Source organism: Ursus americanus, chromosome 7 (genome assembly GCF_024610735.1).
Source record: "Ursus americanus isolate L20-20 chromosome 7, mUrsAme1.1.p, whole genome shotgun sequence".
Taxonomy (NCBI): domain Eukaryota; kingdom Metazoa; phylum Chordata; class Mammalia; order Carnivora; family Ursidae; genus Ursus; species Ursus americanus.
This window is the reverse complement of record NC_142133.1, coordinates 36348545-36374865: the sequence shown is the minus strand read 5'-3', so window position 1 is coordinate 36374865 and position 26321 is coordinate 36348545. Positions and strand designations below refer to the sequence as shown.

At 49.8% G+C, this 26321-nt stretch overlaps 1 protein-coding gene across 1 annotated transcript; it reads right to left on the bottom strand.

The window, feature by feature from the left end:
- Positions 1–270: 270 nt before the first annotated feature.
- VAX2 (ventral anterior homeobox 2) lies at positions 271–26321 on the bottom strand. The gene is made up of 3 exons (XM_045788401.2): positions 26073–26321; positions 8686–8873; positions 271–955 (listed from the first exon to the last, which is right to left on the bottom strand). Exons 1-3 carry the CDS (start codon positions 26308–26310, stop codon positions 512–514), a joined length of 870 nt encoding a protein of 289 aa, XP_045644357.2. The 5' UTR covers positions 26311–26321; the 3' UTR covers positions 271–511.

Genomic DNA, 26321 nt, shown 5'->3' with positions numbered 1-26321 from the left:
CTCTCAAGTATTTTTGTTGCCAGAGGAGCTCGCAAAGAGCAATGTTTAACCAACAAAAGCATCGATATTGCCACCATGGGCTTTGCAGTGCCCAGGTGGGAGCTCTAACTGGGAGTAGAGGTGAGGTGCCTGTCAGCCCTCACGCGTGGTCCCCGATCGCCCCAGAACTGTGAACGTGCCTCTCATTTCCGCCCCTCCCAGTAGAGCTCCCCGGGCTCAGCCCATTTTCCTTCCCAGTGAGGAGAAGGAAAGAGGGGATTGAGGGCAGTGGTGGTGCTGTGGGGACTCTGTTTCCCTTCTTGTCATTGTCTTCCTTTTATTTCAGTGAGAGGCACACACACGCACACCGCACTCACACACACAAGCTGCGGGACCAAGGCCTCTCGGTGGACAGTCTCTGAGCTGGGGGCGGGCAGGGCCCGAGGCGCGGCTACCCCCGCGCTCTGGGAGCCGGCTCGGGAGCAGGGGCGGTGCCGTCCTTGGGGACTCGGTGTCACAGGGCGGGGGAGGCTTAAACGTTGGCTTTCTTGCCACCGCCAGGGCTGCCTCCTCTCCGTTCCAGCCCGCCGTAGGGCTCGAAGGCCGAGGAGCCGAGTTCATAGCCGGCAGGCAGGTCCAGCAGCGGCGCAGTGGAGAAGCCGAGGGCTGGCGGAGGGGGTGGCAGCGGCGGGGACGCGGAGGCCGAGGCCGAGGTCAGTGGGTTGAGGCACAGGGAGGAGTTCCTGGGGTCACCCAGTGAGGTGGCCCTGTGGCCGGCGGGCAGGCCCAGCGAGCCAGGAGTCAGCGCCAGGAGGCTGGGGGCCCTGGGCACGGCCAGCAGCCGGCCCTGCTCCAGCAGCCGCAGGATGTTGGAGGTGGCAAAGGCCTCGGAGGCCGAGGAGGATGCCCGCTTCTCCAGGTCTCTGCTCTGGTCTTTCTTCTGCTTGGTGCGGCGGTTCTGGAACCAGACCTTCACCTTGGGGCAGAGGGTGGGGAGGGGTGTCAGGAAGAGAGAGGGGACAGGCGAGGCAAAGTGGGGGCAGGTGGGAGGAGGAAAGGAGAGGGAGGACAAAGAGGGCAAGGAAGTGGGGAGTGGGGGAGCAAAGGGGGAGTGAAAGAGGGAAGAGAGCATTCAGAGTGTCCTTAAGGTCTTCCCATACCAGCCTGCTCTGGGCGACCAGGAAGGGACCCCGCCTCCAGATCACGGCCATGGGGTATGATCTAGAATGTGGACACAGACGCCTGGTGGGCAGCGGCCCTTGGCCTTGCAGAGTGCTCACCCCACAAGGGGCACTCTAAAGCATGGGGCCTGGGGCAGGGGCTGGCTGCCCAGTGTGAGGACCGTCCCACCACTCCTGGTCTTGACCCCCACACTGCCTCTGAAGTGAGCTTTCTGTCCCCATCTGTTTGAACCTTGCAGCAGCCCCACCTCATCCCCTACAAAGGCCGCCAGGTTTCTTAATGTGACAGCAGGTGTGACAGCATACAGCAGGATGTTGAGGGGGGCTTCCAAGGGCCACACACTCAGACCTGGGGACAAAGAGGTGCCAAGTCCTCCACATCTTCAGTGGAGCCACCAATGAAAGGGCAGAGAGAGCCCTTTATTCATGTCTATGAGAGCACGCAGGACCAGCCTCTACCACCTCCCAGCACCTGGTGCTCCAAGCCCTCTCCTGGTCTATAGAAGAAACCAGAGGCTGGGCGGGAAGCAAGGTGGTCAGCCCTCATGGTGCCAGGATTTCCTCCCCACTGTGAGAAGGAGAGGGTGCCCCCTCATGGCAGGCAAGCAGCAGGCTCTGGAAGAATCATGTGTAGGGGCTAGAAGGGCCTGAGAGGAGAATCTGAGACTTGTTCCCCAGCTGGGACACTTGTCAAACCACAGCATCTGTAGGCCCAGCACTGCTGTGCCCAGATTTGTGTCCCAGGAGTACAGAGGCTGTGGTCGCCTCTGGCCTGCAGGTTTCAGGAGGCTGGCAGTTGGCTGGGGCAGTGTGTGCCAGCAGGACAAGGCGGGGGCCACAGAGTGGAGGGCATGCAAAGATAGAGGACGACGGGGAGGCCTTGCTGGTGGCCTCCAGCTTTGGGAGGGCATAAGGGAGGCCAGCCACTCCTATGGCTCTGGTGAAGGAGCCCAGAGTCAAGGAGGAGGAGGCAGGAGTGGGAGGGCTGCCTGGCTGAGGAGGGGGCGCTGAGAGAAGGCGCCCTGGGGCAATGCCTCATGACCCGCCTCCTAGGAGCAACCACCCCTCCAGTGCCCTCAGCTGGGAGTCAGACCTGTTATGAGAGGGGAAGGGGAGGAAGAGGAGATGGGAACAGAGTTTGGTGTTATAAATAGGACTGGGCTGAGTTTCAATGACAGAAAGTAACCAGAAGGTTATGGGATCTACGGAGACTGTGCCTCATTCATTCGCTCAATCCTTTGTTCAGTGGATGTGTGCTGAGTGCCTACTGCCTGCTGGGCGCTGCCCGCCACGCGGGGGGTCAGCCATGATGAAAGCAGAGCAAATCCTCAGTGGAGGGGACAGCACGGAGGGGAGATGGATGAAGAAGGGCAAAGGAGAGCAGCCAGGACTGTCGGGGGCACAAAGTGCCTCACGCAGTGTCTCTCAAATTATTTGTGCTGAGGAACCACTTTTTAAAGTTCCTAGTCTTGTGGACCAATGTTTTTGGCAAATACAGTTAAAATGAATTACACTTCCTCTCCATTTCTGCCCTTAACCGGTCCCGGACAGATAACAGTTTGCGGGGGACGCCAGCCCAAGAATCACACTTGGAGAGACACCTGTGTGGGAAAAGGCTGCAGGATCAAGGGGGAGAGGGAGGGGAGGGGACTAGCTTATTACTGGGGGGGAAACACAGCCTCTCTGAAGAGGTAACATTTGAAGGAGATATCAGTAAGGGAAGGCTGAGGGCATTTGACCAACTATGGCTGAAGGAAGCTACTGGAAAGAAGAAAACCTTTCTAAGGTTGTCACTCCCAAGAGCTCGATTGCTCTGGGAAAGGGTCCCACCAGACCCTCGGGGAAGTGGCCCTGTATGTGGCTGCATTCCTCTCCCCTGCTGGGAAGTCCCAGGGCTTCTCTGCCCTGGTTAGCAGCCATCCTTGTAGGACCTAGGCACCACCCCAAGAACACCCCAGCCTCAGTTTCTCATCTCAAAAATGGGGGCAAAAATACGTGGGCTGTTGCAGGGATCAGATAAGGAAGTCCTGTAGAGGGCCCTGCATGGTGCCTGGCCCACTCTGAATGTCAGCCCCCAGCTCTGAACTAGGGGGAGAGGACAGAAGTCAGGATTCCTGTCCTGGGGAAGCTGAGGGTCTAGGGGAGGGTGGCACTGACCCACTCCAGGCAACAAAGGGAGTGGCAGTAACAAGAGCGGGATCTGTAAGGAATGACAAAGCTTTCACAGGGGGTCTTGTCTGTAGCTTTGGGGACAGCAGGGAAAGGGAGATGGGGGCTGGCCCTAGGTGGGGAGTCTCCTGGGGAGGAGGGGGGGGAGGCAGGGGCTGGGGTCTGGCATGCCCATTTCTTGGGCCCTCATGGGCCATGTCAGGACTTGTCAATCTGGGCTGCACTGTGAGATTACTTGGAGTCCCTTTCTTCTAATGCTGATGCGCATGCCCCATCCCAGCTCACTAAATCAGAATCTCTAGGGAGTGGGGCATAGGCGTCCATATTTTAAAAAAATTTCTGGGTGTGATTCTAACGTGTGAACTGTGGTAGAAAGTGCTGGGGCTGCAAAGGTGGGGGATAGGCGCCGCCCGTCTACTTCCTACCATCGGGCCCACAGTCCCTGAAGGGCTTGGCAAACAAGTAAGAGAGGCTCAGAGCCTCTGGGCTCCTCCCTCCTTGCCTCCAGGAAGCTTTCAGGTCCACCGCAGGGCCACCTCTCTCAGGGTTAAATCTGGATACAGGTCCTTTAAGGCCTAGTTCAGTCACCTACTGGATAGGTCCTGTGCAGAAGCATACTTCCTGAGGTGCTGGCCTCCCCTTGCCTTCTTGGTGCCCTGCTGTGGCCTCCCTGCAGGCTGCCATCTTATCTCCTCCCTCGCCTGGTTCCCCTGAACTCAGTGAATGCTTGGGGCCCTCACGCCCTCATCCCTTGCTGGACCACAGTGAGCCATGGCCGCACACCAGGGGAGGGGTTTCCAGCTGGCTGCCAGGACTAGCGGGGTGTTTTCTGGGGGATCATTGTCTATCATCCTCTCTGGGCTCATGGTTGGTGTTAAATAAACCCCAAGCCTCACTGTGGATTTGGAAATGGCATTAATCCTGAAGAGGCTGCTTCCTGTGACTGTGGGCACGACCTGTGCATGGTCCTTGCGTATCTGGGACAGCCCTGGGTTTCGTAACCCGGAAGGTGCCACCTATTCTGCTGCTCTGGATGAAGTCATCTGGGGCAAGGGGATGGGTATGGGGCTGAGGTAATCACATGGAGAGTAGCTGGGGGCAGAGTCAGGGGAGCACCAGAGGGGAGGGCTGCACGTGGCCTTGAAGCTCTCGGGTCCAAATGACCTTCAGCTTCCGCTCTCGACTAGGCCTGGCTACGCCATGGTGCACAAGACTGTGCCTCCTCTTCTACCCCTTAGGACTCCATCTGGCATCTGAGCACACTTGAAGGAATCTGTTATCCCTTCCCCCAGAAGAGCCCAGACCAAGACCCTGAGGTAAATCAGAGAAACACCAACCCCCAGAGAAAACTCTGACATTACCTTCCTGACATCTCCACTTGGATCTCAAATGGAACTGATACAAAAAAAAAAAAAAAAAAAAACACCTCCAGATTCTTCTCCCACGGTCCTGCTTTCTCAACCTGTTTATGTGGCATCAGTGACCATTTTTCAACACACACCTGTTCCCAACCACTGCTCTTTCCCTTGCCCTGTGCACATCATTCACGATGAGCAAGTCCTAACAGGTTCTATCTCCAAATCAGAGTATGTCTCAGATCAGTTCACTTCTCTCCTCCACCATCACTCAGAGTTCGAGGCAACACGGCAGTGGCCCCACCTTGTCCTCTCATTCTCCAGATGTCAGAGTGACCTCTGTAAAATGCCAGTTCTCCCTTCAACACCTCACCATGGCCTCTAAACACTATCTGCTCTGCCCCACCTACCTTCCCTATTACCCTCCAACTCCAGCCATGCTGGTCTTCAGACACTTCCAGAACATTCTATGCTAGTTCTCACCTCCAGGTCTTCACAGTTACCCTGAGTCTTGACTCCTCTTCTTCTGGCTCTTCCTCTGGCTGTCTCTTCCCTGTCATTCACACCTCAGCCCACTGTCGTTCATCTCCTCAAAGAGGCTTTTCCTGACGACCTCAATGAAAGATTTCTAGTTTCTATCATAACATGTTTTATCTGTCTCGTAGCACTCATCACTCTTTCAAATGCTCTTTCTCTGCACAATGTAAGCTGCGTGAGGCCAGGTCCCCGGTCTGTTTTGTTCTTTGCTATGTCCCCAGTGCCGAAACAGTACCTGGTACACAGTAGGTATTCAGTAATATTTTTGAACAAAGGTATGGGTGAATATACGGAGAATTCCACTGAATTTTAGCTATATAACCTAGGGCAAGTTACTAACCTCTCTGAGTTTCCTGAAATGGGGATAGTATTACCCATAAAGCCACCTTTTTATAAAGATCAGATGAGTTAATGAATGGGCCTGCTTGATTTTTATTTTTATTTTTTAAGATTTTTTTTTTCTTAAGTAGGCTCCATGCTGGGCTTGAACTCATGACCCTGAGATCAAGACCTGAGATGAGATCAGTCAATGCTAACCAACTGAGCCACCCAGGTGCCCCTAAAATATTTTATCTTTAAGTACTCTCTATACCCAATGTGGGCCTTTAACTTACGACCCTGAGATCAAGAGTCACATTCTCTACTGACTGAGACAACCAGGTGTCCCAAATATGCCTGCCTTAAATTTTGAGCATGTTATTTAACTTCTTTGTGCCTCAGTTTCCCTCTCTTTAAAGCAGAAATAATAAAGGCCTATTCTGGTATTTAAAAAGTGTACATATTTGACCTTTGTCCCTGGTTCTTGATACAGAGCCCCTAAAATCTGTGGAGTTCTTTGAGTGATAGGAGTATCTTTTATCATTGAAAACAGCCCCCTTTAAGCCACAAGGTGACTCAGGGTGGGCCCTGCAGAGTTTCAGGAGCACTGGTCCCAGAAAGACCACACCTGTGATTAGAGGGATCCGGGGAGGGGAGAAGGGTGGGTTACAAAAACTCTTTAACAGTAGGATTTAGAGTTTCTGGGTTGATGAACGTGTGAAGTGCTGGGGGGTGGCACACCCAGAAACCAGAAATGGTACAGAAGCTCCTTGAACACCCCCATCCCAACATCTGGCTCTATACATCTCTTCCATTTGGCTCTATCTCCCCTTCCACCAAACTGGGCTATTTCTGAGTTCTATCCTTTACAATATACCCGTAAATGAAAGTAAAGTATTTTCCTGAGTTCTGCGATTCATTCCAACACCTTGCCAAACCTGAGGAGGGAGATGTGGGAACCCCCAGTTCTAGAGCTGGCCAGTCAGAAGTACAGGTGGCCCCCCTGGGACTTGCACCTGGCAGCCGATGTGAGACTGTCCTGTGAGAGTGAGCCCTACAGCAGGAGTCAGCGTCAGAAATGAACTCACTAGTTTGACACCCAGTTGGTGAGAGAATGGGAGAATTGGTTGCTGTTGGTGTTGGGAAACACCACACACTGGGTGTCAGAAGTGTGGTCTGAAGAAAATCCTCACTCCCCTCCCACAGGTCTTGGCGAGGACTACATGAGTTAGGCCATGTCGAGTACTTAGAGCCTGGTACAGAGGAAGGTCTCCGTAGAGGTTAGCTGTGCCTTATAGTATTTGCAAGACCTGGGGCTGGGGAAAGAGAAAGGACGGGGGTAAGCAAGAGTCAGGAAGTTGAGGATTCACTGGGGGGTCTCGGTTTGCCCAGCTGTGTGCTAAGCTCCCCAAGGAGACCTGAAAAGATGTGGCTTTCAAACACATTCTTGTCCTTGGGAAGTGTGTGCTAGCTGGTGCCCACCACACACACACACACACACACACACACACACACGAACACACACACTTTACCAAGCCATGTGGAAGGGTCTCTAGGGATGAGGTCTTACGGAAGTCTTCCTGGAAGAGGAGGGGTTTGGCCTTGACCATCAAGGGCCGGTAGGTACATGTAGGGTGTCTAGGGGGCATTGCAGGGGAAGCATGAGGACCGAGAAGGAGCTGCTGGCCTGGGCATCTGAGGTGTCCTTGGTGAGCAGAGTTTCAGGGTAGAGTGTTTGGGCAAAACTAGGCCAGGCAGAGGGCAGTTAGGATAGGGAGGGGCAGGTATTGAGGGGTGACCCTATGCCTGATTTCCCCCCAGGAGCTCTGACCTGGCCCAGCCACTGCAGCCCTCTGTCCGACAGAGCCTGGCTTTCCAGCCTCCAGACTGAGCATAACTGGAGCGAGGGCCCCTGTTACCCCGGGCCGTCTGCGGGGTTGTTCGGGGCTCTGCAACTGGCCGCTGCAGAAAAACAGGTCCAGGCAGAGATGGCCTGGGCCTGCAGGACAGCAGCCACCCCTGACTCAACTGCAGCGGGGGTGCCAAGGGAAGGACAGCAGCAGGCACTGCGGGGACCTCCCATATCTGCCCGCAGCCTTCTCCAGGAAGCGTCCCCCTCCAGACTGTCGGCCTCCTCACTCCTCTCCTTCTTCGCCTCTTCCGGTGTAAGTCCTGATTTGGTCATCGTCATGCATTTATTGACTGAGTTCCCTCACATATGAGATTAACCTACCAGAGCTCTTGCTCAACTAAGGGTCCCCGAGTCATTCTTTACAAGCTCCAGGATGGTTGTGGGTTTATAGGTAGCATGAGGATGCCAGACTGCTTGCCCAAGTCCTAGCTCGGGAGCTTATTAGTTGTATGACCTTGGGCATAACCTGTCCTCCTCTGTAAAATGGGCCAATACAGGTAGCTACATCACTGGGTTGTTGGGAGGCATTGGTGCATTACCATATGCAGAGCCCTTAGAGCAGCTCCCGGACACAGTGAGTACTAAGGGGTATTATTATCATTATTGTTATTATATAGCTCTGTGACCAGCTTGAAATGTCTCCATTCACACAGAGTGGCAATCACTTTACAAAAGCTTTTCCTTTCGGTTTAGCTTATTATTGTTAAAATGCTAAGCCCTTCCTGGGTGAAGGGGGTGTTCAGACTCCTTCTTTACAGCGAGAACTTCTAAGGCACAGTGTAATCAGGGTATGTATGGAGGGTGGGGAAAGGCCCAGAATGGGGAAATGAGAAGTCCCCAACCCAATTCTGTAATGCTTCTTCTCTTCTCTGGAATCTTTGTTCCCAGCAAGCCAACCCCTCCCCATCCTTTCCTGCAGGGTCCCTCCTGCACCAACAACCCCCTGAGTCACTCCTGCATCCTGGACGCCTCTCCTTCCTATTTCTCTGGCCATTTCCCATATTCCACCCAAAGTGCCTGATGCATTCGGAAGGCCCCCTGTTGGCCTATGCCAGCGCTCTCTTGTCGGCGCTGTATTTACTGCTCTGGTTTACCTTTAACTCTAAGCTTTTCCCTAATGCATGTCTGAACTCCTCCAAAGCTGGGTCTCCCTGTAGCAATCCACAGGCCTCATACCCCAAAAAGTCCCCTGGCTTCAGGGCAGGGGTGGAGCGGCCTGGCCCTGCCATCTTACCTGGGTCTCGGAGAGATTCAGCTGGTGGGCCAGCTCAGTGCGCTCACGGCCCACCACGTACTGGCAGCGCTGGAACTCCATTTCCAGGCGGTAGAGCTGCTCGGCTGTGAAGGAGGTACGGGTCCGCTTGGGCCGGTCCAGGTCCAGACCCTTAGGCAGGACGATCTCCCGGATGGTCCCTTTGGCGTCTGCAGGGGCCATGAAAAGGGGCCAGTTAGTTCACTACTTAAGGAGTTAGGCCTCCAACAATCATCTTCACAAGAGGCAGTGTGATCTAACGGGAAGCTCGCTGGGCCTGGATCTGGCTTTGTGACCTCGGACAAGTGGCTTACCCTCTCTGCGCCTAGCTTCCTTAATCATCCAATGCAGTAATGTTGTATCTATCGGGTGTATATATGTGAATGGGCCTCATTACAAATTTCAAGTCCACTACCATAGTCTGGGCAGAAAGGATTCGCTCTGACCCAGCCAGGATTCTGTTCCCTCAGCAGAGTAAAACAACAAACGGAAAGAGATATACCAAGTCCTCAAGGGTAGAGGAAATTGGGTCTGATCAGTCAGGTAAGGCTTACTGGAGGAGGAGCCCAAAGCCAGGTCCTGAGCTGTGGACGGGTGTGCATGCATGGGTGAGCACTCAGTCCACAGACCCTCCTGGGGTCCACGAAGAAGCTAGCCAGTATGGGGCGGAGGGCAGCCTGGGGAGCTGGGATCCCCTGGAAAGAGCCCAAGGACCACTGCTACCACATCAAGCTGCTGGGATGCCTTCCGGAGGGGAGATTTCTACCACTCCCCATGTACCTAGTTCTGAACAGTAGGACCGCCCTCCTGAGTCCTAAACCAATGCCATTCATGCATAGGGTCGCCAATATTTTGAAGCCTACTTAAGAGAGGTTGAAATCCTTGCAGCCTATGTTCACCAAATATTCCCACTCAAAGAACTGAGAAACAACAACAAAATGTCCAGCAAAAGTACAATATGAGCTGGAGGTGGGGGCTTATGTATGTATACATCAGCTTTAACTGTAGGGACAGAGACGATCCATGCTCCCCCTCTGCAAGCGTACGGCAGGGCTGCTCACGTTTCAGGCATAATAAAAGCTGACACCTCTGCCGAGTTTGCCCTGGGCCAGACACTGTTTTAAGCACTCGAACCCTCCAATGTCTCGGTGAAGCTGGAACTATTATTAGTCCCATTTTACAGATAGGGAAGTGGAGGAACACATTTTAAGTAACTTATATGAGGCCACACTGACAGGGTTCCATCAGCCGTATAAACACCCTCACTTTACTTTATGGATACCATCTTTCCGTAATACTTAATGATTCAATGGATAGGTTATAATGAAGAGAACTTTGGTCGCGGTTACAAAAAATGGAATCTTCTGGACAGGTTCCTCAGTGCCCTGGAAGCCATAAGAAAGGACCTGCATTTGAGATGTGCTGTCAGGGGACTCCTGTGAGCCTCACCACTGTGGATTCTACTTTTAGAATCCCTGCCCTAGAGTGTGAACTTGACCCTTCTCCCTCGGAATCTTCCACCATATGATTTATGAGACTGGTTCTTCCTGGCTCCTGCCAGGGCCCGCTCACATTTCCTCCTCCAGGGTATGTGTTAGCTCCTTGTAGGCTCCCGGCTCGAAGATCCTGCCCCTGATCTCAGAGGTGCTCAATCAAGCCTGGGGAGAAGCCGTGTCTGGGTCAGGGAAAGCAGCCACTCTCACAGGTGGTCTTCCCCCCACACTGGGCCGGGCTTGTGAGGGCGCTGGGCAGAGCTCATCAGATGCACATGGGCCCTGCTCTTGAAGTGGTGGTAGGAACCACAGGCCTTTTGGGACAACTCAAGGTTTCCCTCTCTGATACTTTCTACATTCCAAAAAAGGTAGGGGGTAGTATTTACAACCCCATTGACTGGGTCCCCCCCCTTTTTTTTTTTTTTTAGATTTTATTTATTTATTTGACAGAGACAGAGACAGCCAGCGAGAGAGGGAACACAAGCAGGGGGAGTGGGAGAGGAAGAAGCAGGCTCCCAGCGGAGGAGCCTGATGTGGGGCTCGATCCCACAACGCCAGGATCACGCCCTGAGCCGAAGGCAGACGCTTAACCGCTGTGCCACCCAGGCGCCCCTGACTGGGTCCCTTTTGCTCAGGTCTTATTATTTCCAATTGCAAGACTCATCTGAGAACTCCCTCACAACACCCAAGTGACTCCATCTCCAAGGGCCTTGATTTTATTAAAAGTGTTTTGGGGGGTGTAGACTGGAGGAAGGGTGGGCCTCCTAGAGAACACCTGAGCCTGTGCTCCTGACCACTGGGGTCAAATCACACATGTCCCCCATCCTTTCCTCCTTGTAGAAGAGCTGAGACCAGCATTCCTGCCTCAGGGAACAGACAAAGTCAGCTCTTCCTCTCAAGGTCAGGGAAGGCAAAGGCAACTTGCCCACCAGATATCAAAACATGCCATAGAACTAAGCAGAGGAAGAGCCATTCAACCTCGCCAGCCATTAGGGAAAGGCAAGTTAAAACCACGAGAGGCACATATTAGAATAGCTAAAATAAAAAACACTGAGAGCGTCAAAGGCTGGCAAGGCTACAGAGAACCTCAATCTCTCATATACTGCTGGTGGGAACGGACAGGGTGCAGCCACTCTGGAAAATGACCTGGCAGTTTCTTAAAGGGTTAAACGTACACTTACCATAGAACCCAGTGACCATACTCCTGGGCATTTATCCTAGAGAAACAAAATCTTAGGTTCACAGCACAACCTGTAAATGAACTTTCATAGCTGCTTTACTTATAATAGCCCCCACATGGAAACAAGCCGAATGTCCTTCGGCAGGTGAGTGGTTAAGCAAACTGGGGTACAGTTATACTACGGGATAGTACTCAGCAATGAAAAGGAATGACTATTGACAGACACAACAATTTGGATGAATCTCGGGGGATTCTACTGAGTGAAGAAAACCGAAGTCGGTCCCAAGATAATACAACAGCGATCACAGTGAGTAAGTTAGAGAGGAAGAGAACAGATCTGTGGTTGCCAGAGGTTCGGTAAGGGAGGGTGTGACTGTCAAGGGCTAGCATGAGGAAGTTCCTTGATGGCAACAGAATGGTTCTCAATTCGTGGTGGTGAATATCTAGATCTTTAAAAGCGGCAAAGTGTCATAGAACTATATATAAAGGCAAAAATGAGTGCGTGTAAAAATGGGTGAAATTTGAGGAAGATCTGTAGTCTAGTCAATTATAGTGCTCTGATGTCAAGTTTCTGCTTTTGATAATTCATTATAGAGGAACACCTGGGTGGCTGAGTCAGTTAAACATCTGCCTTCGGTTTAGGTCATGATCTCAGGGTTCTGGGATCGAGCCCGGCCTCAGGCTCCTGGCTTAGCGGGGAGCCTGCTTCTCCCTCTGCCTGCCACTCCTCCTGCTTGTGCTCTCTCTGTCTCTCTGACAAATAAGTAAATAAAATCTAAAAAAAACCCCAAAAAACTAATTGATAATGTTTTATGGATATGTAAAATGTCACTTTTGGGAGAAGGTAGGTGATGGATACACAGGACCTCTCTGTCAGAGCCTCTCTACTATTTTTTTTTAAAGATTTTATTTATTTATTCGACAGAGAGAGAGACAGCCAGCGAGAGAGGGAACACAAGCAGGGGGAGTGGGAGAGGAAGAAGCAGGTTCATAGCAGAAGAGCCTGATGTGGGGCTCGATCCCATAACGCCAGGATCACGCCCTGAGCCGAAGGCAGACGCTTAACCGCTGTGCCACCCAGGAGCCCCTTAACCACTGTGCCACCCAGGCGCCCCTTCTCTACTATTTTTTACAACTTCTTGTGAGTCAAGAATTATTTCAAAATAAGACATTAACAACAGCAACAAAACATGCCATGAAGCTACAATGAGGTTTTGTCACAGAAATGGACAAACCCATTGGTGGGAAAAAATACAGTAGTGTTTCCCCAAAATGCCTCTGAATTCCACTTGTGACTTGTAAGGTGATTTTAAATGGTACATAAATAAACATTTGTCATTTCAAAAGTTATGCACTTATTTTAGTGTTTACTAGAAAGAAATGTAAATTTAAAATATGCTCAGGATGAGGCAGAAGTAGGTATTTAATCTTAAAATGTATCATACTAAAATATTAAGTAAATAAACGAACATGCATATAATAGAAATGGTGAAGATGATATTCAACTGACTGAAAATCAGGGAACAAGGGAATCGAGAGTGCACAAGTAGACCCATATATACATATCGACAGAGTTTATGATAATGGGAGCATTCTAAATAGAAAAGGGTTGGTCTAGTCAATAAATGAGTTAAGTAGATTGGTGACCATAAATTATCTATTTGGAATAAAATTAAGTTAAATTCCTGTCTTTCATCATAAATGACAATAATTTTCAAATGCATTAGAGAGAAAATCATAGACTATAACATGATAAAAGCACTAAAAGGAAATATAAGATGACATTTTTATAATCCTGAGCTTGGGAAGAGCAAGATATAAAACTCCAGCTGTAAAGGAAAGACAAAGGATATATCCGACTATATTAAAGCTCATGCCTTTTGTAGGACAAAAGCACCAAGGCCAAGGTAAAATTTTTTAAAAATTGAAGAAAAACCTTTTTTAAAAGGTGAAGAAATTATATATAATGCAATAATAAATGATTTTTAAAAAAGGAAATAGTCCAGTAGAAAAAAATGGTCAAGTAATTTATCTGGGCCGTTTACAGAAAAAGATGCCAAATGACCAATAAACATGAAAAATGAGCACAGCTTCACAGAAATCAGGATGATGCGAATTCACACAACAATGGAAAATCATTTATCTCCCAAAGGACTGGAAGACATTAATGAATGGTTCATAAATCAATGATGAACTGTAGGGATGCCACACTCCCATTCAATGTTGGTAGGACTGTAAATTGTCACCACCTTTTAAGGCTGAATTTGTCAAGATTAAAGACACACATAACTTTTGCCCTAGCAATTTTATTTTAGCGAGTGTTTATCCAGAAAAGCATACACTCATGTGCTCCAAAGTAATGTAAGGATGTTTGCTGCAGTGTTGTTCAAAATATTGAAAATTTGAAAGCAACCTCAAGGTTCCCCGCAAGGGAAATGGCTGAACAAATTATGGTAATTCATACTATGAAATAGAGTGCAGCAATTTAAAAGAATGACAAAGTATCTATATGAACTGACATAAAGTGAAAGAAAGCTATAGAATAACGTATGCAGTAACATCCCACTTCTGTAAACGAAACAACTATGCATATTCAACCATTCAACATATATTTAATGAGCACCTGCTATGTGCCAAATACTATCCCAAGGTCTGGAGACATAGAAATGAGCAAAATAAACAAGATCAAAGAGGGGTGAGCCCTAGGGGGGATGGGAGAGGGTGATTCTGTCCAAGGAGCCTTTGCTTTGGGAGAGGCGGTCATCTGTGTCTGATAATGGCTAGCCAATGCCCCTGACCTCTAGGACCAGATATTACCCACTCCTGGTCCCTCTCCCAGTAGACGCCCACAAAGCCCTCCCTGATTTCATCTCCTAGCACCTGGGTAGTTCCTCTGCATGAGAAGCTGATAACGAGCTGATTTTTAAGTGTGACAAGGTCTTTCCTGCCTTAATCTATAATGTGATTATTATAAAAATTCATTGGGAAAATTGAAAATGGAAGAATAGTGAAGAAACAAGGTGAAAGAATGAGGAGAAAATGCTTGCATTACCACCCAGCAAAACATATTACAAATCTATAGCAACTAAAATGGTATGATGCTGGCACAAGAGTCTGGAAGCAAATCCATGCATATATGAGGATTTCTAGAAAGAAGACATTTCAAATTAGTGGGACAAAAGACAGGATTATTAAAGACCTGGCTTTTGGACAAATAGCTCACTATTTGGAATAAAGTAATCTATCTCACACTGCATACAAAAATAAACACAAGATAGATGAAAATTTTTCATATAAAAATAAGCTCTAAAAATTGAAGAAAAACTAGACAATTCTTTTAAAAGGAAAATAAATGACAGATTTGAGTACTTAGAAATAAAAGCTTTTGCAGGATGAGAGACAGTTAAAAGACAAATAACAGATTAGAAGAAAATATTCAGGGGCGCCTGGGTGGCTCAGTCATTAAGCGTCTGCCTTCGGCTCATGGCGTGATCCCAGCTTCTGGGATCGAGCCCCACATCAGGCTTCTCTGCTAGGATCCTGCTTCTTCCTCTCCCACTCCCCCTGCTTGTGTTCTCTCTCTCGCTGGCTGTCTCTCTCTGTCAAATAAATAAATAAAATCTTTAAAAAAGAAAAAAGAAGAAGAAGAAAATATTCATAATACCTGCATAGCAGAGTCCTAATGTCTGGTACAAACAGCCTGATGAGTAAAGTCAAGCAGTGAGCAAATTATATAAAAGGGGTATTCAGAGAAGAAAAAATCCAAGTGTCTAATAACTATGAAAAAATACTCAAGCTCAGAGGGAATCAGAGAAAATGAATGTTAGAACAGCACATGAGATATAGTTTTTTCTTTTTCCTAATGCCGTATTTTATCTATCAGACTGGGGAAAATGTGCTGGTAAAAATGAGGGAAAACACAGGGTCTCTCAAGCTCCGTCGTTAAGAATATTTGTAGAAGACAATTTCACAATGCCTGGCTAATTTAGAAACTGCATAATTCCATTGTCCTAGAAATTTTATAGAGGTTTCTACTCCAGAGAAATATTGATACACTTTGATAAAGACAGACTCACTGTTTGTGGCATAGTTTGAAAGAGAAAAATAAAGGAAAAAGTTGAATGTTTATCAGTGGAAATATTGTTAATAAAATCACAGTATTAGTCATGTCTTTGGCTTTTATGGAGACATTAACAAGAATGAGGTACATCCCCATGTACTGACCTGGACGGATGTCCCTTATATACTACCAAACAAAAACAGCAAGTATGTACAAACCTATTTTTATAAAGAACAAAAAGTAAGACTACACTGTGTGTGTGTGTGTGTGTGTGTGTGTGTGTGTGTGTGCGTGCTTGTGTCTACATAGGATCAAGTCTGCACGATGAACACCTCTCTTCTGTTCACTGTTCAGGAGTAGAAGCTGGTCAGGGAGGAAAGATTTTTCCTGATCTTACCTTGTGTATATGTTTGTTTGGTTTGTTGCAAAGACTATGTAAAAAAATTGAGTTTTATCTTCGGTTGGAGAAGAACTTTTTTTTAAAAAGATTTTATTTATTTATTTGAGAGAGAGAGAGAGCACGAGCAGGGGGAGTGGAATAGGGAGAAGCAGGCTCCCCACTAAGCAGGGACACGGGACTGGATCCCAGGACCCCGAGATCATGACCTGAGCCGAAGGCAGAACCTTAACTGAGTGAGCCACCCAGGCGCCCCAGAGAAGGACTTTCTAACAGAGAACTAAAAGCCCCAAGAGAAATGACCATTAGAGATCATTACAATTTAAATTTGAGTTCAGAAAAAAAAAAACCTCACAGCAAATTTTTAAAAAGGGAAAAGATTTGGGCATATCTGCAACATATGTCACAGAAAAAGGGATTATTTCTTTAGTATAAAAATGCCATTCACAACTATAAGAAAACAATAAACCAACAGAGAAACAGCTAGGCACATGAATACAAGTTCACAGAAGAGGAAATTAAAATGAAGAATAAGGGGCGCCTGGGTGGCTCAGTCATTAAGCATCTCCCTTTGGCTCAGGTCATGATCCCAGGGTCCTGGGATCAAGCCCCGCATCAGGCTCCCTGCTCAGCGGGAAGCCTGCTTCTCCCTCTCCCACTCCCCCTGCTTGTGTTCCCTCTCCTGTTGAGTATCTCTGTGAAATAAATAAAATCTTTAAAAATAAATAAATAAAAATAAATAAATAAAATGAAGAATAGTATATGAATATATGCTTAACCTCACTGGTAATTAAAAATGCTAATAAAAATATTTTTTTTCATTTGAAAATATCTCACTCTAAAAGCTTCAGTGTGCCTGGGTTAGAAGGATGAGGAAAATGGCACATTTATACACAATTGCTGGGAGTACAAATTTTTGGCATGAAATCTGGAAATATCTATCACAACTTGAATATGATATATGTGAAATAATGCTTATTATTTTAAACAGTTTATTATAAGAAATTTCAAACATATACAAAATTGCAGAGAATAGTGTAATGAGCTCTGATATACCTATCCCCCAACTGCAACAATTATAAATTCAGGAACAATCCTATTTCTTCTCTATCCTCATCATTTTAAGCAAACCTCAGACATCATATCAGTTCATCCAGAAATATCTCTATATGTATCTCTAAAAAAGATCTCCTTTAAAAAACAACCACAATACTACTGTTACAACCAAAAACATTACCAATCATTCCTTAATATAAAAAAGTCCTACACATTTCCACATTTTTCAGATTGTCTCATAAATGAGAATTTAAAGGACCATCTGCCTAAATTAGGATACAAAAATGTTCACTGATGCATTGTTTGTAGTAGTGAAAAGAGTAGAACCAACCTAAATGTCCATCAATAGGGGACTGGTTTAATTAATTACATCTGCAGAATGGAATATCACGCAGCTGTTACAAAGAGCAAGGCAGTTCCAGACAACAAGATTTCTACAAATGTTTCTAAAATGGAAAAAAATTTTGCAAAAAAATTCCCACTCTTGTAACATATAACTTATACATTTATACTTTTCAATTACTAGAGAGAGTTTGGGAGGTTACATTCTGGAAGTGTACATGCTTTATGGGGGGGAGAAGTTTCAGTTGATACCTGATATAGCAAAACAGCATGGTTGGTTTTGTAATTGGAAAGTTATTTTATACATCAGAAAATAAAAGACATCAGAAACAAATTAGAAGGAAATTATAAACTTAAAAAAAACTGTGACACATATTGAAAGCAATGAGCGACTATCCTTAATGCAGAGTTTCTACAAATCAATAAGGAAAGGAATATTTGAAAATTAAAAGAGGTCAAAGGAAATGTGTTAGTAGATAACACCAGAAGAAATATACTGGCCAGTAAATATGAAAGGATAGTCAATTTCACTAATAATCAATGAAATAAAAATTAGAATGCCAATAAGGTACTACTTATCACCTATACCATTGACAAAGGTAAAAAAGATATGTAATGCCCAGTATGGGCAGAGGGAAAAGATGAGGGTATAAACTGCAAAGAACAAGATGACAATATGAGGGTATAAATTGCAAAGAACAATTTGACAATATCTATCAAGATATACAGTACAAACCGTGATGGCAAGATTTGGAGATACAGATACTTTTAGGCATTGCTGCTGGAGCTGGGGCAGGGGTCCAGGTGGGAGGGGGTGGGGTGGTATACCATCTATGGAGAGCAATTTGGCATTCTCTTCCAAATTACAAACACACCCAGTAAACCCGCCTTTGGGAACTTCCCTGACATATACCTATGAGTTTACTTATTGCATATAATAAGTAATATAATTCTTGTATATAGTAGCAACATACAAGAAAAAAGCAAAGTGTCCACCAATAGGGCATGGGCTATACAACACACGTTATGGTCCACCCCAGCCATATAAATGGAATACTATGCATCTGTGAAAAGCCAAACAAGAAATTCTTTACATCCCAAAATATATTGGTAAGTGAAAATAGCAGACAGAGATGTCACCATCTGAGTAAAAATAAATAAATAAATAAATAAATAAATAAATAAATAAATAAATAAATAAATGCAAGAAAAAATAATATCGCGGCCCTGACTTGCATAAGCATGAAACAGTTTTGGGAGGAGAAATTAGAAAGGAAAAAATAGCTGCCTTAGAGCCGGATGGGAACTGGAAGGCGGAGGGCAGGGATGGGATGAGCTGATTACTATTTTCGAATTAAAGCATGTTTTTAAAAATTGTGGTGTGTGTAAACCTTTTCAAGCAGCAATTCCACTGCTAGGGATTCATCTCACCGAAACAGTCAAGCGCGCAAAGACCGGTGCTTGGAAGTTTATTCCGCAGTGTTTCTGTTACGAAAAACGACCGGAACATCCCTCCAGAGGTTGGGAGAATTCGGCTTTCCCCAACCAAAGGGATACTTTTGTTTCAGTCACGGAACAGCGCGCAATGGTTGACCCGAAAAAATGACCCCTGCGGATTAAATGTGTTTAAAGGGTTAAATTGCAAAACAGCTTCTGTCATGCGATTCCGCTTTTGCTAACGTTTGCATGCCAGAGTGGGAAAATCTCCGGGAAGGACACACCTGAAACTGGGAACCGTGGCCATTTGGGGGAGCCTTCCACCGCTTCGGGTTTGGTTTTGTTTTGTTTAAGTTGAGCACGTCTTGCTTTTTGGAAATTCATTCCTCTGTCTGCCCGTCTACAGTGTGAGTGTGGCCCTGCGCCCCCGGGTCGTCGCGGTGCGCGACAGCAGGAGAAAAACACGGAGCAAACGCGGGCTTTGGTCACCCAGAGATTTTAAGCTCCAGCGGATGGCTGGAGACCTGTGAACTGAGCGCGGAGGAGGGGCGTAGATTTATCTAGCTACTTCTTTCTCACCCTCTGGCTGGCTTCGAGTGGAACCTCACACTAACAGCCGCAGGGAGGCGGGAGACTCACTACTGATCTCACCGCCTGCTCCAGCCGGGACCGGCCTCTAGGCGGCCTCCCCGGCCCTGGGGACCCAGCTAGGAGTCAAAGAAACCTATTTGAGGTTTTCCAAGTTTTATATTTCGGTGGTTCCCAAAGCAGAGCGCTGCACTAAATTCCAAAAATATGGCATTGGCAATTTTATATTTTAACAATTATTCCGTGTTCTGGCACCATCACCGTTTCATAGACGGAACAATGTTGTAACGTCAAAAAATGAAGATGTCATTTCAGAACTAACGTCGTTTCCGGGGAAGGGCGTTGCAGTTTTCTACCTAATGCCATACGCGACGTTGACAGTTTTGTCTCCTTTCATTCACTCGACAAATATTTACTGTGTCCTGTGTGCTAAGAACACATCTGGGGAGATCGTGGATTTGGCAGGCGCGGTGACCTCTTCTGCGGTCCTGGCGCGGCATCAGGACCCCGGCTCCGGGCTCCTGCCTCCCTCGAATTTAGCGCAGGCCTCGCTTCCCCACCACCTCCGCCGGCCGGCCCGGCCGTGCGGGCGGGTCAGGAACCCCGCACTTCCCAGTGTCCGGGACAGTCTCTTGTTTGGGAAGCTCAGCGCTAGCAGCCTCTGCCGGCTGGGTCTGGCACTTAGTAGGTATTCCTTAATGTTTGTAGAAAGAACCAACAGGTGAAGGGCAAGACCGCAGGAGAACATGGAAGAGAGGGATGGTCTGAGAGGCCTTTGCGGACCCCAACTAGCACCTAGCAGCCAACCCCACTCCATCCCCACCCCGGCTGCGCTCTGGGCCCTGGCTTTTCCACATAGGTCCACTCCTCTGCTTTGTGGACCAGATCTTGTCCTGGCACTGCCGCTTCTTTCCGCATTGTTCGATGCCACCCTGGCACCCGCAGGCCCTCCAACCTCCCTCCTGAATGGAGTAGGGTAGGAACCAGGCGCCTAGACTGCTCAGCTCCCAGGGATTCCTAGGCAGGCCCATTCTGCCTCGGTGTCTTCTATCAGAGTTTCTCAGACTGGGGTAGGGAACTTGAGGGGATACACTGCTGTGTATCCCACTACCGACTTTACGAGGAATAAGGCCAATCTTTATTTTATTTTTTTTAAAGATTTATTTATTTATTTTGAGAGAGAGCATGCAGGGGGGCAGGGAGGGGGAGGAAGAGAGGGAGAGGGAGACAGAGTTTCAAGCCGACTCTGTGCTGAGTGGGGGGCCCAAAGCAGGGCTCAATCTCATGACCCTAAGATGATGACCGGAGCAGAAGCCAAGAGTGGGATGCTTAACCCACTGCCTCTGCCAGGCGCCCCAGGCCAATCTTTATTTTATATTAAGCAAACAAAAATAGAAGCATAATTAATATGCTCTGTGTGCCCCCCCCAATACAAATCAAAGAGATAGAGGGAGGGAACTCAGGGCCACTATGGCCCCAGGCTCAGTCAGGGGTGATTGAGGAAATGGCCTAGAGCCAACAGGACCCATAAAGGCTCCCTCTCCCTACAGATGATGCACAATAGGCCAGTGCCCAAAACCGGTGCCATCCATGGACCTATATCAGCCCAAGGACACCCCCCCCACTGTCCCCTCCTTCCGCTCCAGGACACCTCCCCACTGTCCCCTCCTTCCGCTCCAGTGCAAGTACTCACTCACTGTCCCAGCCTCCTTGCCCTGCAGGGTGAAGGCAGTGGAGGTGGGGGATGGAGGTGGAGAGGGTAGGGGGGCACCTAGAAGCTCTGACCCTGCAGGTGTGGGTATGGGTGTGTGTGTGTGTGTATATGTGTGCTGGCACGTGGGCGAGGTGCACACTTGGGCGATGTGGCGATGTGGCAGTGGGTCCACAGGCACTGGAGCCCAAGCTACCACCCTGAAAAACAAAAACAGCACGAGAACACAAGGAGCCTTGTCTAGTTCCCTGAAAATGCAAACGGTGCGCCGAGACACGTCAACAAGATGACATATTTGGTAGCTGGGGCTGCTTCTGTGTGTGTGATAGGGTGGGAGGCGCATGTAGATAAAGGGAAAAAATAAAGACCAAAAGGATAGTGCCTAGTCTAGTTAGACCCTTGATGAGAAGCTGGGTCCTTCTGCCAAAACAAAGCAAAAGGAAAAACAACCATAAAACAAAACAATCCCAGCGAAATAAAAAAAGAAACCTAATACATCTCCACAAGCCCCCAAACTAAAAATGAAAATAAACCCAAAATTCCAAAGTGCAGTCCCCTGCATGAACCATTCAAACCTTTCAACTGCGGCTTGGGGCCTGGTCCTGGGTAACTGCGTCTCTTAACAGACTCGCATTGACGCTAGGGTCCTGAGGTCCACTGAGGGCCCAAGAGCTGGGACTCACAATCCAGTGCTCATTTCGATACAACAATCTGCCCCGCTTTCTGCGTTGCCAAAATGCCTGCTGGGCAAGTGGGCAGGTGTGCTCTTGCGGAGCCGCTGCCTCTTGTGGGGTGAGGCCTGCAAGGTCAGGGCTGAGCTTCTGTAAATCCAAGTAGAAAGCGAGCAGATTCAAAGGGAAGCTGAGTCCAGATCTGGCTGCTGGAGGGGGGAGTCTGTTCCCCCCAGGCCGCTCTCAGCTCCAGCCCCAGAAACCTTGGCCCCTTGCCCAGCGTCTTCGGATGAGTCTGGCAGCCAGGGCCCTGCCTTGTGGATGCCGTCGTGCAGTCCGGAAGTGTTCAGAGGTTCCCCGTTCTGCACATACCAGCACTGCCCCCAGATTGGGGCTGGGGGTGGACTCCACTAAATTCAATGCCTCCCTTCCCCACACCCACATCCACAAGGAGAATTGCCAGAAGGAGCCAGAGGCCCTAGTCTTCCTGGGTTTTCTTCTGTCCTTAGTCGCCATGTGCGTCCGTCAAGCTCCCCAGTGAAAGCATTTCAGCTAGTGGGTGGTGGTGTGGGGGCCAGTTGTTCCCTCAGTCAAGGGATCCCTAATTTTTCCTGTCCTGCTCCCAGACAGAGAAGTGTGGAAACAAGGAGAGGAGCTCCCCTGTTCTCATAGCATGGGAGCGCTCTGGGGGCAGCGTGATCCTGTTCCACCAGAGTCCACGGTGCTTACACTGAGTTCAGGACAGAGGGTGCAGCCAGAATGGGGTTTTGACACCCAGAGGCCTAAGGGACCACTTCGGGTGAGCAGGCAGTGACACTGAGCCTTGTTCACAAAAGTCGGTGACAGGAGCGGGCCACCCTGCCGGCTCTATCCAGAAGGGTTGTCGAATGTGCATCCGGATTAATCTGGGAATCACACAGGTGCATCTGAGTGTGCGGGTGTGTGCACAGACTGTGAGGTTGCTGCAAGTTTTGGGTGGAAGTTGGTCTGCGTCTTCTAACTGCCGGCATCCCGGCTCCACCGAAAAGGCCGCCGCATCCGGTCTGCGCGGCGTGGTGAGGGCCACGGCTGGGAGGCAGCTGCTCCGGCGGCCTCCTGCTCAGGCTCGGCCCGCCCTTTCCAAACATAAAACAAAGGATCCCCCATCCACGCTCCTCACCGGCCAACGGGCAGTGCGCTCAGAACTGTGCGGTGGCCTGGGCGGCGGTATGGCCCCATGGAAGGCTGGCTGTGTATGCTGCGGAGTGTGCGGGCACGCCTGTTGTGCACACATGCCTGTCATCCTTGTGGCGTTGTTTGTGTCCGCGTGCGGCTTGAAGCAGCCTCCATTTTGAGGTGGGGATGCAGCAAGGTCGGCCTCCCTGGCTCCCTGACCCGCATTTCGCAGGGGCAGCAGGAAACTTGAGGGATTGGTGGAGCGAGGGTTTCTCGAAGGGGATTGGGGAAGGCCACACCTCGTGGTCTGCAAGGTGGCACTAATCCTCCTTTCAGCAGCTGGTTCTCGACCCCTTGGCTGCTCACCTCCCAGAGCAGGCGCAGCATTTTGCCGAGGCAAAAAGACACCAAGTCCCCTACAGGGGGGTGAGCTGGGAGAGGTGTCTGAGGAAGGAGGCCCATTCCCTGAGTGGTTTGTGGGTCACCTCAGAGCATCCCCCTTTCATTCAACAGAATAGTTTTGGAGATCCTGCTGGCTGTTTACAATTTTATAGACATCACCTCTGACCTTTAGCACTAACTTTCAAGATGACAGCTTTAGGTTTCTATGTGCAATGAGGAAACTGAGGCACAGAGTGGCAAAGAAACTGGCTCAAATTTAAAGGGCTCTAAGGCCAATATTCCAAACCAACTTCATTTAATTCCAATACACACGCTTTCCTTCTATTCCCCTGTGCCTTGGGACTCCCCCCAACAGATCAATGTGGAAAAGTGAAAGAAGTGCAAAGACCTAGAGGAAGTGGGTTTTTTTCCCCAGAATTTTCACCCCATCAGCAACCTAACTGTCTCGGTGATGACAAACACCTCCCTTCTGCCTTTTTATGATTTCCTCCAAAAGTACTTTGGGAGGATGTGTCCTGGGAGGTCAAGGGCAAAATGTACTCTTGGCTTAAAGCACACTGGAGGGACATTCATCCTGAGGCCAAGGTGCTACAGACTTCCCTTTACCAGTGCCGGGCCTTTCATCTGTCAGAGACTCTACCCTGAGCCCCGGTGGGGCCAGGAGTGACACAAGTGACCCTGGCTAGGAGGGATTAGGGCTAAACGACATGCCAGGTATCTCAGTCTGAAATAACCTCTTTTTCATTAAATGAGAAAGGGCAGAGGGATTTAGGAGGGCCTTGTTCACCTTTTATTGCTTTTAGGTGTGTAAATACGCCCTCTATGCTACATTTCCATTATATTGTACAAAGATAACGGCATTGCTGTATGTGCTTACATGCATTTATAAAAGTATATCTCCTTAAATTCACACAAGCTGCCCTGCATACAGTGCATGTGAGGGGGGGTGCCCATCTCTGCCCAGCTATGGATCGCTCCTAGAATGGGTGGCCTCCATGCTACCACCGGCGCCCTTCCATGAGTCTCTATTTGGGAGTTATTAAACTGGCCATCTGTACACAGAATTTATTTGTTCTACATGCAGAGTTAGAGTGGAAGAGATGGTAGGTGGGCATAGAACTCACAATTGTCCAGAATTCACAAATACCCACAGATGGGGTATGAGGTGGTGAGTGTCACTGGCAGGGACTTGAGGGTCTTAATCTGGGAGTGTGGACTTAGGGGGCTGATTTCTTCATTTCTAGAAGCCCTGCAGATTTTCTCAATGGAACTCCACGCTGGCTGCTGACATCTCGTATTCAGGACACCCTACAGTCTATGAGAAGGGATCTAATTTAATCCCAGGTGCCCAACAGGTCCACAGGCCTACTGGAATTGCTGCTGGGTGGGGACCACCCTAATACGCGGTCTGTAACTGCCTGACCCAAGCCTGCCCTCAGAACAGCGCTTAGTGCTCCATCTCTAGGTGACCACACCTGACACCAGGAGTGCTTCCAGAAGACCAGGGTCCTTGAGTCTGTGTCCAAGACAGTCATCAGCCGACTTTATATTGGGCTGCCTCTGTGCTCAACACTGGCCCTAACCCCCATTCCCAGAGCCACCCAAACTCAGCGGCTGTGGGTAACCAGGCCAAGGTATCCCAGTCTGTGTGTGGGTGGCCCAGGTCAGATCAGACAAGCTCGGGATCCTGGCGCTGGAGTGTCCTAGGGCCAGCGTCAAGCTGTTTCCCTTCCCGAGGCGGTGGTGGCGGAGGAAATCATCTCTGAGCAGTGGACTCCCAAAGCCTCTTGGCTTGCAAGCGGGCGCTCAGGAAGTAGAGGCAATAAAAGGGCAGCGGGTGGAAGCCGGGCCAGGAGCTGGAGAAGGAGGCCAGGGGAGCCGTTACCCGCGTGTGGCCTCTTCTGGGCGCCGGGTCTGCCGGTGCCGGCGCTCCGAAATGGTGGGAGAACAGACCTCAGGCTCTGGCCGTGGCCTAGGGACAGGCTGACGGCGAGACCCCGAATCCCCTTTCTGGGCGAGGCCCGGATCCGGCGAAAGCTGCGCCTAGAGCTTCGCGTGAGGCTGGCTTGGGGATCGGGGAAGTCTCGGCCTCGCTGGGAGAGGCCAGGCAGAGCCGGGCACTCGGGCGCAGTCCGGAAGCGCTTGCAGGAAAACAGGGCTGAGGAGAGCTCGGCAGAGAGAAAAGGCCAGGCAAGAAGAGAGGAGGGCGAAGGGCGAGGGAGGAAGGGAGAGACGCGAAAGGCCAGGCCGGGGAAGGCCGCACCGAGAGCCGGCCGGGCCCAGACGCCGCGAGGAAGTGGGAGCCGAAAGAGCGAAGCCCAGGCGGGCAAGCGCGGCGCACGGCGCCCTCCGCGTCCCGGTGCCCTCTTCCGCGAGCAACCGGGGCGGTCTGCGTCGCTGGGAAGAGAAAACGAGGCTGGCCGGGCGGCGGAGACGCGCTGGGCCGCTGAGCGGAGCGCCGGCCTTTTCCTCCCGTGGTTCCGGACGCTGGTCCGTCCTGGTCCTGACCCCGCCAGCGCTCGTGACGCTTTTCTCCGCACCCGCCGTTATGGACGCGGGGCGGGGACCGGCTCTCGGCATCCCGCACTTGCATCTGCGCCCCCGCCACCGTCACCGGCTGGGATGGGCCTAGGGTGAGCGGCCGGCCCGAGAGGCTGAGAACTGTAAGGCAGTGACACGGGGATCTCCCTGGTTCCGTTCGCCGCTTTGTCCCCTGCACTCCGCGCAATGTTAGCACACAATAGACGCTCAGAATAATATTTGCTGAATGAATGACAGAGTGGTGACTGACTGGTTGAGTGTGTGAACTGGGAGGGGAGGCAGCGTAAGGGGTAGGGTGGGGGTCCGGTGGGCCAGGGCCGCGAGCTGTCCGCTTACCTCGCACCAGGATGCGGCGGCAGTGGTCTGCCTCACCGAGCCCGGGCTGGCCGTCGCTGTCGGCGCCGCTCTCCCTGGAGCCCGCGGGGCTAGAAGCGGAGGTCCCTGCGATCTCCCTTGGGCTGCGGCGGCCGGCATCAACACCCGAGTCCTCCGCTCCGCCTCGGTCCCCGCCGCGCCCGCCGCGCGACTCCCGGCGTGCGGGACCGCGGTCGCGCTCGGCGCCCCCATCGCCCATGCCGGCCGCCA

Coding starts and splice junctions, on each gene's coding strand:
- VAX2 (XM_045788401.2), bottom strand. CDS start 26,310: ATGGGCGATGGGGGCGCCGAGCGCGACCGCGGTCCCGCACGCCGGGAG. Junction 8,874..26,072: donor CCGCCGCATCCTGGTGCGAG/GTAAGCGGACAG, acceptor TGGCCCCTGCAG/ACGCCAAAGGGACCATCCGG. Junction 956..8,685: donor TGAATCTCTCCGAGACCCAG/GTAAGATGGCAG, acceptor CTCTGCCCCAAG/GTGAAGGTCTGGTTCCAGAA.